The following is a 17,428-nucleotide window of genomic DNA, read 5'->3' on the forward strand; positions in this document are numbered from 1 at the left end:
TCATCATTTCAGTTCTACGTGGGAAAGGAAGTATTGCCGACAACTGTTTATTTGAAGGTGATTGTGCACAGTACTTTGGACGCTATCCTGTGGTGCACCAACCCGGTATCTAGCGTGAGCCTCGTGCCGTTCGGGATAAGTTGCCCTTACTAACCTTCCCTCCTTTTGTCGTTGTTTCAATTCCTGGATTTCTTCAGAGACTTGTTGGCAGAGCCTCCAGTTCTAAGTCCACAGGTTAGTGTTGTACTAGGTGCTATTGCATGCTATTTGTGAGAGTTTAAGTTGGGACACTTTCTCATTATACTTTATTGTATCCTAGGCTGACTTCCAATGATGTTCCCACACCCTTTCCTGTGATCCCTCTCTCTGCCTGTTTTATTAGTCAGAGAGTTGTATCATTTGGAAGGTCTATTTTTGACTTCATGAATGTCAAGCCGTGTGATTCATCATGGATCCGGAAGAGCCCTAACAATTGTATCCTTAATGGTTACCTGTATCCTTTTTCATAAGATACTTGGATGATTTATGACAACCATCTAGACAACCAACATCACTGTGGAACAGAAGGTGTCCTGGTGAGTTCTGCGATCCATGTTCTTGGGAATTCTGGGGTATAGTTTCCAGCCAGTCCCAGATGTATTATGCTTTTCAGGAAAAATAGTGAGGTACTATCCACCATATTTTCAGTGCAGCTGGAAAGAACATCATATACTTAAAGTTTTCATCCCACAAGAACTTTCTCACTGCATCGAAGGATTGCTGCTGTTTTTGCGCATCTTGAGTGAAATCAGGGAATAGGAAAATATTAACAGACCCCATTCGGAAGCAAGAATTTCTCCTCGCCTCCTGCAGTGTAGCGTCCCCATCCCTGAAGTTGAGAAATAATTCCACCATCATCCTAGGTGGAGCTGTGGGAGGTGGACGTGCCCCGGCACCCTTTGTGCCCTCTCAATAGTGAAGAATTGCGAGAGACAGTTAATTTTAAGGGTGCCCAGGATTTCCAAGAATATCTCTGCGCAGTGACCCTACTCCCATTCAGGCAAGTAGAGAATACGTATGTAACATCTCCGGAACCGCCCTTCCTACGTTCAAGTATCCTAATTGCCATTGTTGGACCATCCACTCATTACAGCAACACTGTTAATGAATCTTCAAGGTCACTGACCCGTTGCTCGACAGCAGTCAACCTCTCATTGATTTTCTGTAGGTCTGCTCTGATAAGGGAAGGGACACATCCACACAACCTTCCTGGATCTTATTCTCCAGGGATATTTTTGAGCCCTTTATGGCCTCCAGTAGGCCGTCCATGGTTACTCCCCCCTTGGGCTGGGTGGGGTCGGAGGCCGCTCCCTGCTCTTTGTCTGACCTGCTTATTCTTGGCACCCACATACTGTTCCATATTTTGCTGGGCCTTCACCATGATGGCGACTGTGATCCAACAATCTTGGTAGGGTCTTTATAGATGCAAACCAGAGGCTGCCTCACGATAGACCCATCAGTTAAAAAATAAAGATTGTCTAGTACCATCAAAGACCCTCACACTGGCAAGCGATTGTATGCTTTTGTTAATTCCGCTGACGGTATACCAGGATATCTCTGTGGGCGGTGTGAGAAACCTGAAGGTGTCTCCCTAGCTAGTCCCCAGGGATCGGTCATCCAGGTGGCCAGAACACGGCCATCGCTATTGGATCCAATTCCTGGGGGTGGATCAGTGAGGAAGGATCACCCGGATGGGGGGTCCTCGGGGAGTGGGACATCGACGGGTGAGACGCGGTATCCCCATTCCTTTTACACCTTTTCCCCATCCCTCTCACGGAGGACAATCCAAACCACTGCCCCCCGCCCCTTTCTATCTAACACTTTTGCACAACACAAAGGACAACGGACTAACACCAGAGACGTTTTCTTGAGATGTCCCAATACAAGGGTCAGGCAAAGTCAGGCAATTAATCAGAATCACACACACCTGACGGCCCTTTACCTTCCCCACAGGGATAAAAGGTGGAGCCAGAGAGCACAGTACGAGCAAGGCGAGTACAGCAGACAGCCCAACGAGACGGCTACAACGCAGCAGTTCAAAAGAAGGAGAAAGGCAGCAGGAATCGAGAGGATGGCGAGGAGAGAAGTGACGTTCCCCTTTCAGTTCCAGGCCCGCGGAACCTTCGTGGAAGAGAGCCTTAGACCCGAACAATAGCACAAGTGTCCTGCAGCAGATGTCAACAATGCACCGAGCAAGCCTATGCCAATAAGCAGGAGTGAAGGAAGCTCCCGCGCCCGTTGTACCAGCCTCGACTCCAGAGAGCCAAGCGGTTCATCACAACCGGTGAGTTGAGGGGAGAACCAATAAGAACCGGGCTGTGTTGAGTGAGAATCGCAAAGTGGCAAGTTTTGAACTAAAACAGATGAACTTTGAATGAACTGTTGAAAGCATGAAGGGGAGACCAGCTACAGAGGGAAAGCGGCACCACGTGGGAGCTAACTCGAGAGACTCTGGTCGAGCCCCAAATGAGAGAAATTACAGGTACCAGAAGGCCGTAGGAAGGCCGGCGAAATAGGTGGTCATACAGAGGGTCAAGCAAAATCCCTTTACAATCGAAAGGCTTTGATCTACCCACAGTGTGAGAGAAAGGGAAGTGAATCCCACAGTGAGAGAAAACATTGCGAAATCAAGGGAAAATAAATCCTGCAAAAGACAGAGGGGTCGAGCCCGACCGAGGGAGATCCAGGGGTGAAGCTGTCACCCAAAGTTTATTGATAAAGGAACTGAGATATATTTTAGAATACGATTAAGAAGAGTCAGCACCCAGAAGAGGTGAACCCATCACCCAGCGAGCATTGGAAAAGAACTTTAATTTGTTAAAAGGAACTTTGGTTTTGTTGTTTGAACACGTCAGGTTCACGAAGGCAAGAGACTTTCAAATGAAACAAGACTTCACCATCGACGGCCCCGATAACTGAAAGCCCAAGAATGTGTCCCGAGAACTGCCATTGGAACTGTCGTCTCGTGCTGGAGAAGCCAGAGACTGTACTGTGCTCCAAGCTCCCATCTTACCCCGTGTCCAAAACATGGGGAAGGTAGACCCAGGCTATTGCATCCTGACTTATTATTTGAGAACACTTCTTTCATTTCTTGATAACTATCCCACATCCCTTTTTGTAGAGGTTTGGCAAGAGGTTTCTTACTATAGGCCCTTTTATTTTGACACAATGCCACTAGGACTGCCTTATTTTTCATTTGATTGTCGACGCTTGCTCCTATCTTAGGTTTAGGTTAGGCATTTTTCCAACCTGCAGACAGCATTTATTGTTCAATAAACACCCTTGAACTGCGATCACTTGTGTCTGTCTTACTTTTTGTCACCATGAGTTCCTCACAGCGGGGAGTTCAACATGTCCAGTGCTCACATATGCGAACTCCGTGGCCAGAGGAATCTGCTCCAACAGACTACTGCATTGTTTGCCCTGCAGGGCTCCTGCAGTTTCACCCCTGAGAGGGCAGCCCAACAACACGCCAACACTGCCTGGGCCATGATGCGGCTGAAAGGGGAAAGCGCGGCTCCCTACTCTGCCTGAAGCTTATCTTTGCGGGTGGAGGGCAGAATCCTGCTCCTTATTCTGTCCGGAGCCCACACAAGATATCCACGCTGTCAAGGAATCCTTCCTTGCAGCCCACATAGCTGCCAGTCCGCCCCAGTCTCCCCGAACTGAATTTAGGTTCAGCAAGAGCTCACTTTCCACATTTTATAGTTGCCACTACGCTAAGCTAATCATTTCTCTGGTCATGACTGTGCACACTTCAACTCAATTTGCCACACCAATGTTGTTGATTTCAAAATATTTCCCTGTTCCCGCCAGTATTTTACTCTGCATAATAGGATTATGTAGCAAAGTCTGCAATTCACTCTGACTTTATGTTATTAGTAAGCATTTCTATCGCTTTCTCCCCCCCATATTTTGCTGTGCTGTTCATGCGTCCTTTACTCTTTTATAAGTGTACTGAACAGATAATTGCTAATTCTGCTTGCAACGTTTTCATTCATACCAATCTTCCCTGCATAGATTTCTCAAATCCTTTAAATGTCCCCTATCCAGTGTCCACTCTTTAGTCACTTGTATGCGAAGGGCTTTTCGTATTCCCCAATTCTGTCCCTATTACTCCTATTTGTGCATTTGCATTATAGCAGTCTATTCCAGTCAGGTGTATGGCTTATGACACAGTCTGCCCAGATTACTAGGCTTTGCAACAGCATGGCCCTCCCAATTCACCCCTGACTAAACACTATTCTTAGTACTTTCCCAATCTTGTTTTGCTAAATCCTGAGGAGTCCTCACAGAAACCCTACCTAAAGTATCCTCACAGATGGCATGGGGGAGGCAGCCGCTACCTGATCCTAACCTTGGGGGGTGGTATTAGCCGGAAGGATCACCTGGGAGGAGAAGGGCCGCAAGGGACTGGGAGGACTCTGTTCGGTGAGACACGATATTAATCCCCCTTAGAGGAAGGGATGTCAGTGATGCCAGAATATTTTATGGCTTGTTGTCAGAGTGAGATGTTTGTTCTGAATGTATTCATCCTGGGGCTTGCCAAGCTTGTCATAATCAATCATTTATTAGACACAAAGCTCTCCTCATAAAGCTGTTCACATTTATAATGGTGAGAACTCCTATAGTCGACAAAAGGAAGTTAAATGTGAACCTCAGAATATCACTATCCTAGGTTCTGATAGAGCTAACACTTCTCTGATTTCAAAAGAATAATTGTCTCCTTTTAAAGGTCCTCATGAAAACATGATTAATAATGGAAGTGAGGTTCATTCATTTAAACGTGATATGCAGGGAGAAAAAGCTCATTGTACCTTTGGGGACTTCAAGTCCCACAATGCCCAAAGTACTGGGACGAGGAAGAGGGATCTGGAGGCATTGGACAGCAAGGTGTAGTCTAATGATCTCAATGACCCACACCTGAGAGGAACTATGGAATATAAAGGGCCCCCTCAGGTGCAGGCCGGCCATGTGTTGCAGTAGTAGTAGGAGAAGCAGAGGGTGGAAATTGTGCGCGACTTCAAGTTGCAGCAGCAGCAGATTGAAGAGCAGCAAAGATGCCAGAGCCACCGCAAACTCGGAAGCGGATGCCGGTTTCTTGAGGGTCTTTGCCCTCAAGCACTGTGTCTGCAGAGATTGCATGGCGGGAAGCGTTACTGCCACAGGCTTTCCCCCTGAAGAATCTAGTGTGAAGAAGTTGTGCGTTGGGAAGTGTTAATTTTGAATGCTTTCCCCGAAGTGAAGTGTGCCCCGTGGCAGGCGAGCACCAGAGCACTTTTGGATCGAGGACCCATCTGTTCCTGGCCGGCGCGATTTGCGGGCAGCAGGAGAAAGTGATTTTAGTTGGAGCGGGAAACCGATAAAGCAGAAGACACGAAGGCAGCAGAGTGAGCGGACACATATGCAGCACCCAGTGAGTTCACTAGTTGAATGTGATACCCTGAAACGCTCTGTGATCGCCTGCTGGCCTCTGTCACTAAGTGCGAATACCAAACTAATGTTAAGAGGCATGGGTGGAGGATTGGGTTCAACTCTGCATACCAGAATAATGCTCATTAGCAAAGGTGGTAGAATAAGAACATTGGGGGCAATTGTAATTCGAAAGGTGATAAAAACCACCATTGCCAAAGAAAAAAAGGCAATACTAAAAGACATTCACAGTAACCAATATTGCCCCAACCCAAATAGGACAATTAAGCTCAATTGTAAATTCTATCGTTACCAAGAAAGAGGCAATAATTAAAGACCCAAACAAGCATTGCCCAGATCCAAGAAGAGCGAGGGTGATAAAAGGTCATCGTCAGCATTTGATTGATGTAAAAGTGGGGAAACAAGTGTGGCAGATGTGCTGCCCTCCTGATAGTCAGTATTCAGGAGGAGAGGAGTGGAATCTGCATCATAGATGGCAATCCCAAGGGTGGAACCAGGAACATCAATGTGTTTCATTTCTACCCAGAGGATGTAGCCCATACTGAAGTTGTTGATACCGATTCTGTTGAAATTAAAATACTTTGTTGTAGCAGAAGAGTTGCCCTAATTATAGCCAGCATTGTGGAGGAGAGGAGCATAGTGTGTAATACATGTGGCATTGACAGCACCAATGTTGTTCATGCCTTTATAGAAGAAGTGTTTATTTGTGAAGTTGTTGAAAGTCCAAAGACTGTGTTGAGTCTTTGTGTTGAGTCCAAGTGAACTTTACCACAGAAGTACTTGCAGTAGAGTTGGAGTCTTAAGGTCCTGGCAGGCGAGTATACCAGGGCAAGGTACCTTGTAGTGTTAGACCTGGCAGGTGAGTGGACCAGATGGAAGATATTAAAGTACTGTGTTGTGGTTAAAGACTGTGGTGAAGAAGTGGCAAAGCCACTACCTTACTTTTTGAATCATTGTGGAATCATCCTTAAACTATTTCTATTGCCAATAAAGAACTGTGAAAGTGCTCTTGGTTCTGAAGAAGAGGTTTTGTTGAACTTTTTGTTACAAGTGGAGAAACACAGATTTGTTATTTATGTTGGAGCTGTGGGGAAGTTGCACAAATAGACTTGTTGGAGCAAGAAGAACATTGTTGACCAGAACTGTGTTATAAAACTGAACTTTCCTATTTTGAACTGTGGATACAAAATTCCTGCTTGGAATCTTGGCAAGGGAACATTACCCAGGTCACAAGGAGAAACAGTTATTAAGTATATGTTTGATATAACTGTGGTGTTGTTATATTTTAAATTGCCATACATTTACTTCATGTGTTTGTTGTATGTACAAGTGTGAGGGGAGTCGTGTTATGCTCTACCTCTCTCACCCTTGCTTAGTGGCATTCCATTTGAGGGTAATGTTTCTGAAAACTCAAATGATTCCTTAAGTCTAACTCTTAAGCTTTTTCATTTAATCTTGGCTCCCTTTGTTGTTTTTTTTTTACAGTTATTAATTTCACTATTGGGTTTACATATAATATGGCTGCTGCTTAATTTCAGTGTTCTAGGAAATCAGGAGCCTAAAATTACATATGGATGCGTTATGTTACTATGCTTTTGTACTGCAACGCAACACTGCCATAGTAGTGTCAAAGCAAAGAAATGTTGTGCAAGCTGTATTGTGCCCCACAGGGTAACCAGACCTTAGCCTGCTGGGAAGAACAACAAGATCAAGGGGGAAGAAAAAGGCTGGGAAAGGAGTTTGCAAAAGCAGGGTGGAAGTTATGCAGTGCTAAACGCATGTATTAGGAGAAATGTGTGTGCCCATTATATATTGACTATTTTAGGGAAAGGCAGCAAAAAAGAACATCTGTTGAGCTAATCTATGCACTGGAATGTGAAGGTAGTTTTGGAGTATTGTATGACAAGGCAAGTAACCTGGCCTCGTCGGGGGGGCTGGAGATGGGAACCCTGTACCCGCTGGAGGTTGGAGGCGAAAGGCAGAATGCAGAGTCAGACCTAAACTTGAGGGTGGGATCAGTCAAGAAGGCCCCAATTCTTGCCCCCCCTCCTTGTTGTTCCAATATGTTTTTGCAGTACACAACTAACACAAACCTTGCCTCCAGTACAATAGGCTTGCCAGTATTTCTATTTTTCCATCTAGAGAAAAAACATCCAAGTCTGCAATGCAGCAGAGTAACCTCGTCAAGAGAATCCTGAGCCAGCGCCCCACGCTGTGAAAGCCCAACCACCACCAAACAGCATCAGCAACTCCATTCAACCAGAAACCGATAGGAAGCTGTAGCACCGAACCACACAAGCACTGCCAGGCTTAGCCCCCTTTTTGTAATGTCTCCCATGTTCAAATCATCCCAGGTAAGTAAGACACGGCCAGATTGGCCAGGAAAAGTGTGCCATCCACTGAAAAAGGGATGGCTCTACATTGGAATAAAAGGAAGCAGGACAGGTGGGTTATTCGGGTGAGGTCAGAGGAGATGGAAATGGAAGACCAACAGATCAGCAGGCGGGAGGAAGGAAGGAGCAGTGGCGTGTGGGGTAACTTTTGGCAAAGGTGAGGTATTGGTTATTGGGTGGAAGTGGTACTGCTGTGCAAGTGTGCGTGTTTGTGTGGCAATTGTGTGCAAAATAGATAGTGTAGGGGGTGTGAAGTGTATGGTACTGAGTGAAAGGAGGGTGTTTGAGTAGTAGCTGAAGAGGGAGTAGTAAAGGTATTAGGAGTAGTAGTAGTGTGGAGGTGGTAGTAGCAGTAGTGTGGAAGAGGCGGTAGCAGTGTGGAGTAGGCAGTAGCAGTAGTGTGGAAGAGGGAGGTGTAATGTAGAGTAGAGGGAGAAGTAATCACAGGGTGGAGTTAAGTTCTAGAAAGAGTAACATTGGAGGGATAGAAGAGAAGAAGGGAGAGACTCAAGTTGGGTGGAGTTTGAGGAGTGTAGCAAGAAGACAAGAAAGCAGGGCATGGGTATGACCGATTACAACTAGGTGTTTGCAAGGCACATTCCCTATCCCAGTAGAACACAAACAATTGGATAGAGTAGGGACAGTTAGGAAGTCGCTAAGGAGTATAGGTCACCTTTCAGAAGGGGTCAACTTTCTATAGACACTAACCTTGGGTTTAAGGAAGCCTGTGTTAGGGAGGAGGTTTGTAACAAGCCGAGAGAGAGCTACGGTCCTAGGGACCATTAAAGACTTAACAGAAACCCTTGAAACACCTCAGAGAAATTGGAGTGATTCTTGTGCCATCTGTGACAATTACTAGATAGAGTTCGAGTAGTGCTGGGTGCGCAAAAGGTTCAAGAGCATGTTCAGGCAATGTTGGTAGATTGTAGGCTTGAAATACCATTTCTATCTATTGATGGTACCATTGGTAAATCCCTGAAAAATATTTCTGGGGCCTATTAAGACGTGCGAGAGGTCAATGTTTTTAGTAACAAAAAGGCAAGGGAGTGAGATAGACAGAATTAATAAAAGTAAATATTTTAGGTTTGGCTCTGTATAGCACATCAAACCACAGTAAGGCCACCACAAAGCACTGAGGAGCGGGGAAGGATACCTTCAGGCAGCAAGCCAACAATGTAAGCACCAGCATACCTAAAGAGAAACAATGACGATCGCATCAGCCTGGAATGGTCACCAACAGCCATTTTTATAAGAGTGATAAGCAGTTGATTATGAAAACACTTCAAAGTTATGGTAGTTTTCAGTATGCAGGTTCTCGCCTGAGGACACGGCCCTGAGACTGCTGCCCAAGCAGTCACAGTGCCATGCCAGTAAACCTTTGCGGATTCTAGGTTAGTCGTGGAGAATGGGCACTGTCCCTCCTCTTACATGGTAGCTGGGCTAGTCTGGGAACATTCTGCATAAACTACCCCTTTCCAACTCCTTCCATGAGTTGCGATTCCCTAGTTAGGTCAAAAGGTGGCAGTAGGGAGAACCCCAGCTAGCTTTGGGAAAACAGATCAGTTTACAGGACAGCCTGCTCTTTTTTCAGGGCCCTGCTGCGGCCATGACCAGGCAGCGACATTACCGTGCAGGAGCATGGCACGCTGTGCAGTGACCAAGATGGAAATAAATCTCCATCCCTATTCCTACGCATAAATCTGCATCCATGTTCCTCAGTGACACTTCTCAACACTCTCCGGAGCCGAGCAGTGTTCATCAAGTGTGTTCCCGCATTTGCTTCCGACTCTGGATCCTTGTTTCTTGGACCGCTTTCCGCCTGCTGATTTTATTTCCAACGTCTGGATTACCTTGTGGACTTGTGATTCTGGACTGCCTTCTTTCATTGGGATTCTGCCTTATGCTTACCGATTGTGCTTGCAATTCCTGATTATCTCATGGATCATTTTGGCACTGGACTGCCTTCTGCCATCGAATTTGCTTCTAGCCTGCTGAGTTGGTTCTGATGCCTGCATTTCCTCGTGTTCCTGGACCTTTGGACTTTGTTTCCCGTGGAAGTTTGATCTAACCAGTACTCACTCACTGTTCTTTGTGGAACTACTCCTCTCTAACCTCCAACTCCTGGAGCACTTCGGGCCCTTAGCCTGGGGATTGTTTCCTTTTTGGATTATTCTTTTCCTTATTCTCTATTAGCATCGTCCTTGTGCTGTCGTGTTAGATCCCTAGAATTTTTGTTTTAAATGCTTTCCCTTTTGTCAGTCAGTCAACAAAACTTCGGCATTGCACCATCAAGTTAAACATACAACAATCAAACAATATTTCTTTCCCTTTTGCATGGGGAACTGGTTCTCTGGCCTATGGACTTCCGTTCCAAACCTCTGCTTCTGGTCCCTTGTATGCCTAGGTAAAGAGTATCGTACTGACAGGTGGGAGGCCGAGGGAGGTTTTTTTCACGCTTACGTGGATTGCTCTATTCTCATTTCTGTTTTCTTCTTTTCTTGCAGCTCCAGTAAGACTGCCTTCATAGACACGCGCTTTTCTGCCCTATGCCACCGGTCGGGAGGAAGGTCTGTTATGCTGCAAGAGCCCTAAAACATGACACTGAACAGTCTTCCGCGCCAAAGTCCCAGGACAGTCTTCAGGCCTAAAATTGCGAGAAAGGGCTTTAAGCACAAATTAATCTGCCCTAATAGCAGACTCAGAGACAAGATAAATAGTGATCCGGGGATACTTTACACGTGAAAACACTTTATAAGCAAAAGATGAGATTGCATTGCATTCTGTCACAAGAGAAATGAACTTACTGCAAAGCTGACTCCCAGACTTGGCCATTTGACAGAAGCAGGATAAATGGGGATTTGGGCAGTAGAGAAGGTAGAACACCCTTCATAAACCCATTCAAAACCCAGGCAGGATTAAAGGAGGAAGTTGAAACACCTACACTGAGAAGAAGCTTCAGTTACTCCCAGGTGTGGTCAACAATGAAGGACCCAAATCTCCCTTATGTTACCGAGGTGTTTCAGGCATAGGTCCTGAGGGATGTGCTTCTGTACTGTGTATGTTGAAACCATTGAAGAGCCCTTCTTCTTAGGGCTATATGGGCATTTTGTGCAACACTAACATGCAACTGAAAGTTGGAACACCGAGAACGTATGTTTGCCTGTTTGCACATATACTAATAGATGTTGTTGGACCCCCGATGGATAATCCGACCAATGGTAGTACAGAGATACTCTAGGTCCTCCAACCCTCCATCCCACAGTAGAAGGCAAAGTGCCCTCCTGGGGCCCCCTTTATTGGTTGCAGAACGCTGTGGCTTAACATTGGCTGTTACCACAGTGGCAGGCCTCTCATAGACCTCAACGTGTGCAGATTCTCTGGGTGCCCTGGTATGACAGTGGCATAACAACTCAGACCCTTACTGGTCCATCCCAAAACTTGTCATTATTAAAAAGGTATTACCAAAATGGGTAAGGATGAAAAAGGAAAAAACTAAAAGAGGGTTTTCTTGTCATTAATGAACTCCGGAAAAGAAAGGTGGAGGGCCTCTCGAATACTTTACACCTGAGATGTTTCCCAAAATATTAAAAGCACTAACGCTCACAAAGAATATGAGGGTCGAGGGCAGTTATGTTTCGTGCACAAGAACTTCAAAGACAATGACCTATTTTCAGGAGCATAGTGCAGCAGGGATGTCTGAGTCTAGAGAGAATATCCACTCCCCTGTTCAGAAAAAGAGGTTAGCAGAGAAAAGATTAAATTAAAGAATTCCTGCATGCGTGTAAGATGACGGATCAGTCTTAAATGAGGGTTGTATTGTGCATAAGGCTCCTGTTGTGGTCCCATCGGGGGGCCGCCCAAAGGTATGAAGCAAAGGCGATGAGACCATTCCTAAATGAGAAATAAAACATGTTCATTGTATCACAAAAATGTGTTTCACTCTCCGACTTCTTCAGACTGGCAGTTTTGGGTCTCATGACTAGTTTATAAACTGTTGCACCTCAGCTTTGATTAGAGTTTGCAGGAGCACCTTTAAATTACTTCATAAATAATGTTTTGTCATGCAGAATAATTAAGGACTTACCTGTGCATAGTTCTACTACAAGCCATAAATGGTTACTTGTTTCATACCATTCATGAAAGGTAACTACGTTCTTGTGTTTGATACCATGAGTAAGGCGGACCTGTAACAAACAAACAAAATATTTGATTTTGATAACGAATTTGCATTCCCTTCAACATCAATAATGTTTTTTGAAAATCTAGAGTTTAATGGGTCTGTGAACAGTTGGATTTGACAATATCTTTCAAATGCATTTATAATCAGAATACAGCAATGTGATTGGCCGATGTCAGGTTGAAATTCTTTGTCTGCTGAATCTGCGGGTCAAAACTTGCACTGGAAAAACCTTTGAAAGGGGCGTACAGCAGACTCGTTCGGGAGTGTCCTGACCCTGGTGAAGGCAATGACATGGCCCAAAGGGAATAAGCAATATGCAAGAAGAGAAAAAACAGAGCAATATTTGTCCCACACTCGGCAGGTGAGCCCAAAGTAATTTTTGGTGTTGAACCGTAGGAAAAGGACATTTGGAGAATCTTACAACTTTGGCTCCATGCAATGACCTGCATGAAACTTCCTAAAACCACATGTTGAAGACTTTCAATATTTTTTACAAAGTTTTGTGAAGTTGCATCTGGTGGGGGCAAAGCGTAAGGCAAATTCAAAAAGATAACTTTCCCTGTTCTAGTTTTGCCCACGTACGGAAACTATCTAAAGAAACTATCTAAAGTATGTATACAACCCACTGATTACTTTTGGAAAGTTGAGTTAATTTTGGTAAAAGGGGCCAGGTTATAGGGGGTTATAATAAAACATTTCATTTTCAAATTTGCCATAGAGAAATTTGATGAAATGTAGCTCAAAATAGCTAGATTGAGTGGCATGAAACTTGGGCAAGAAGTTGGCAGACACTGCTAAAAGTTCTCTGTACCCAGGTCATTCCCAGTGGACACTGCATGTAGAGTAGGGGCCGCTGAGTATAGCCACATGCCAGTCAGAGGGCCCTACATTATTTCTGTGACAGGGACATGCCAAAATCCAGGCCACAGACTGCAATAGTTGAGCACGGTTGCTCGCCATGCCCAATGGGAATTACATGGAGCGACAATGTACCCAGGGCACAGTGACTACAGGGAATAAGAACAGGCTACTCCAGAGGGCTCTGCAAGAAGGGTCACTGTGCCCTGGACATGGATGAAGGCATATAATGTAAGTCATATGTGACAGGGTCAGGGCCATGACCCTGTCAAAAAGAGTGGGGGAGGGTGTTTACAACCTGGGGCAGGAGGCTCACTAAGGCGAAAGCGAGAGCCAGCCTGTCCCCAGATATGTGAAGTAGGAGATGGAGCACTCCCCTCATTGTCCCACAAATGTCAACAATTGTGCCACTCTGTCTCCCAATACAGTTGCGGGCCAAAGTAAAATCTTTTTTTTTATTTCAGAACCTCAATTTACAGAATCCCCATGGAAGCAGCTGACAAGACCCAGACCAGATTTGGAACAAAGGGGGGTACCACAACACGACACCCAAGACAACTGTAAGGAAGGCGTGGTATCAAACAGTAAGATAGAAACAAGTGATCACAGTTCAAGGGTGTTTATTGAACTTCAATTGGGTTTGGAAAATGCCTATCTAATCCTAAATCTAAAGATGGGAGCAAGCTACGACCATCAAATAATAACGCAGTCTTAGTCCAGTCTGCCAAAATAAAAGGACCTATACTAATAAACCTATTGCCACTCCTTAGTTCTAAATACAAATAGTGTGGGAAACAATGTTATGCAAAAGAAAAGTGTTCAAGAAATGATGAGGTCAGGATAGTCAAGCCGTTGGCTTCCCTTCCCCACGTTTTCAGCACGGAACAAGGCGGCGCACACGAGCTTAGCACACTCTTTGGCTTCTCTAGCACGAGGATGCAATTCAAAACCTCAACATCAGGGCCTTCTGTGCCAAAGTCTCTTTGCCACCATTCAAAGTCTCATATTTCTGAGGGCATGATGCAACACGACAAACATTAAAGTTCCTTTCTTCTTAGGATTTCACATATACAACTTCTCGGGTGATTTTCTGTTTACCCCGGGTCCCCCTCCGCCGGGCTCCAACCAAATTTATCTACTTTTCCAAATTTTCTCTACTTCATCAAAATCGAAGACTTTCGACTGTGCATGGGATTTTGGTCGACCTGTCGCAGGACCACTTCTATTCACAATTACTTGTTCTCTTCTTGAACCTTTTTCTCACTTTCACCACTTCTCAGCTGATACCTTACAGAGAGCCACTGAGCACCCACGCCTTGCCGGACCACTCTGTCAGAGGTGTTGTATCTTGCTTTTAAAGTTCAATCACTCATTAACAGTTCAACTTAACTTGCGTCTCTTATACGCATTTTAACAATGTTCATTCCAGCGCTCGCCATACAATGTTGCTGCTTGCAACTGTGGCTTCAACACAGACCGGTCTTGTATCAGTCTCCCCAACTCACCGGCTGTGTTGATTTCACTGATGCTGCTTTGTTCCTGGAGCCTAGTACAGTACCACAGCAGCTGCTGCTTCGCCCCGCCTTGATTATTGACGTGGGAGGGCTCCGGGTACCTCCGACACACAACGTAGGATTTTTCATCCTAGTTTCCTGGTCTTACGCTTTCTATTTTCTTTTTTTAAAACTTTGGTTTTATTAGCATTTTCTTATTGTTACAAACTGGGCAGAGCCCAGGTACATAAAAAAACAATTGATCCGTTCCATACCCTTAACCCTCTCCCCCCACCCCCCTCCCCAACTCTTGCCCTCCCCCCTCCCCCTTAATCATACTAAAACTTCAAACTCGGGAGACGTTAAATGTTCTCTTCGATTCCTATGCTTTGGAGATGATGTGGTTGGTGGCCATTTTTACCGGCTGAATTACTGTTGCCGTTCCTCGGGGGCGTGAGCACTCAGTCTGTTTACAGTCCCTCCCTGATCCCCACCTCCTCTCCCCCGGACATGGTCACATGCTTGGTATCAGTGGACGTCCCATCCCCAGGACTGATGCACTCCGTACCAGTTTGCCAGGAAAGTACCAGAGTCGTTGTTCACCATTGCAGTAAGTTTGTCCATCAAGAACATGTTCTTTACCTTTTTCAACCATTCCTCCTTGGAGGGGGGTTTCCGGGCTTTTCCATTTCTGTGCCAGGGCCACCCTTCCCGCCCGCAACATTGTTTCTGTCATCCTTGGGTATCTATATATTTCCATATCCTCTGTGGGAGGCCCAGCAGCATCGACAGCGGGTTCATAGGGAGAGGCTCATCCAACACTTCCGCAATCCAGGACCGAACCCTCCCCCAGAAGTCCTGAACCTTCGGGCAAAGCCACCACATGTGTTTCCTTGACCCCACCTGGCCGCATCCCCTCGGGAATCTTGGTGATACGCCTGAGAACATTTTTGATAGTTTCACTGGGTCCCTGTGCCATCCCTGCAAAATCTTAAAATTATGTTCCATGTCTGAGGTGAATAGGTTCCCGTGGAAAGCAATCTTAAAAACCCTGGACCACGCATCCTCTGAGATGACCTCCCCTGCCAGATCATTCCAGAATGAGTGGAAGCTCCGCCTCTCGGGGAGGTTAATGGTATTCAAAATTTTATACATATTCGATACCGCGCCCTTCCTCAAGGACGCCGTGTCCAGGAACTTTTCAAAGGGGCTCAGCTGCCTCCTCAGATTTTGCCCGCAAGATTGGTCACACAATATGCCCTTGAGGCGGAGGTATTCAAAAATGGTAAGGGACCCTTGACCCAGTACATCCCTCAGTTCCTCGTAAGGCAGGAATTCTCCCTCCCTGAACATTTGCCCTGCCCATTCCATTCCCATGTCTGACCAGATCTGAGAGTCCCGAAACCCCCTGTTACCCAGGTTAAGGGGGAGTCCTCAGAGGGAGGACATTGGGGACGGCCATGAAGTAAGATAAGCCGTCTGTGGGCCCTCTCTCCAGATTTCCCAAAGAACTCCCAGGGTCGGATGGGTTCTCAGCTTTCCCGGGATAGACTTACGCGGGGCCCACAGGGAGGTCCCTGACCTTTAGGGGGTGGGTGTCCATGTCCTCTAAGTATGACCAATACGTCCCCATCCCTTCTTTCATATGTTCCAGGAGGACTCTCAACTGGGCAGCTCGGAAGTAAAGGCGGAAATCAGGGAGCCCAAACCCCCCCCCCTCCTCCCTTGGCAGCATTAGGACCGCCCCCCCCCCAGTCCTCAGGGTTTTCCCTTGCCATATGAATTCTCGTACTGCGTGCTGTAGGTCCCTAAAGGTCTGCTCTGGTACTATGGTGGGGAGCACTGTGAATAGGTACAGAAGTCTTGGCAGGACATTCATCTTGACCACTGTCATCCGGCCATACCAAGACAGGATCATCTTACCCCATCTCCTCAGGTCCGATGTGATTCCTGCCATTATGAGGTCGTAGTTGGTACTAACAAGGTTAGCCAGGTCCCTGGTCAGCAGGACGCCCAAGTATCGTATAGAGACCTTATTCACTGTTATCCCTTCAAACCTATCTAGCGGGTCCATCTCTTGGTCCCGTACTTTCATTGTGAGCAAAACTGACTTCATTGGGTTAATTTTCAGCCCCGAGAAGCGCCCAAACGTGGCCACCAGGGACAGGAAGGGGGAAGGGTGAGGAGGCAGGGTTCACCATGTACGCCAGAATGTCGTCTGCGAACAGGGATAACTTAAATTCCACCTCACCTCTGCTAATCCCCCTGATGGCTGGGTGTGCTCTAATCGCTATGGCTGGTGGTTCCATCGTGAGGACGTATATCAAGGGGGAGAGCGGGCAACCCTGCCTGGTCCCCCGCGAGAGAGGAAAGGACTCGGACAACAGCCCGTTCACTTTAACTCTTGCTGTGGGGGCTCTGTAGAGAGCGGACACCCAGCTCCTAATATGTACCCCGAAGCGCATTTTCTGGAGGAGGAGTTCCATATACCTCCATTCCACCCTATCAAAGGCTTTTTCGGAGTCTAGGGAGAGGACACATGCGTCCAGATCAGATTCCTGTGCATAATGAAGCAGGTCTATCGTTTTGCAAATGTTGTCCGCCCCCTGCCTCCCCCTAATGAAACCCACCTGATCACCATGGACCAGCTTCGGCATTATCCCTTCCATCCGCTTCCCCACCACCTTGGCCTGGATCTTCATGTCCGTGTTTAGCAGCGATATTGGGCGGTAAGAGGAGCACTCTGCGGGGTCCTTACCCTCCTTGGGCAACACTGTTATAATGGCTCCCATCATGGATTCAGGGAGAATGCACCCCTCCAGTACTGAGTTGAAAAGCTTTGCCAGGTGCGGGGCTAGGGTGGAGCGGAACCTTTTGTAAAAGTACACCGTGAAATCGTCCTCCCCCGGGGAGGTTCCTACCTTCATCCCGCTAATTACCTTGTCTATCTCCTCCTCGGTGACCGGGCCCTCCAATCCCTCCGACATTTCTCTCGTTAAGGCCGGGACTTGAATGGACCCCAGGAAGTCCTC

The 17,428-nt window shown here is 46.4% G+C and overlaps 1 protein-coding gene across 2 annotated transcripts in view; it reads right to left on the bottom strand.

Moving 5' to 3' along the window:
• Window positions 1–17,428, bottom strand: part of ULK4 (unc-51 like kinase 4) — a 2,742,936-nt gene that overhangs the window by 2,615,022 nt on the left and 110,486 nt on the right. For both annotated transcript variants that reach the window (XM_069648276.1, XM_069648275.1), the window contains exon 3: window positions 11,950–12,049. In XM_069648276.1, coding sequence (XP_069504377.1) covers window positions 11,950–12,049 — 100 coding nt within the window. The remainder of the gene's footprint in view (window positions 1–11,949; window positions 12,050–17,428) is intronic.

The sequence above is a fragment of the Ambystoma mexicanum genome, chromosome 2q, assembly GCF_040938575.1.
Source record: "Ambystoma mexicanum isolate Mex_15411 chromosome 2q, UKY_AmexF1_1, whole genome shotgun sequence".
Lineage (NCBI taxonomy): Eukaryota > Metazoa > Chordata > Amphibia > Caudata > Ambystomatidae > Ambystoma > Ambystoma mexicanum.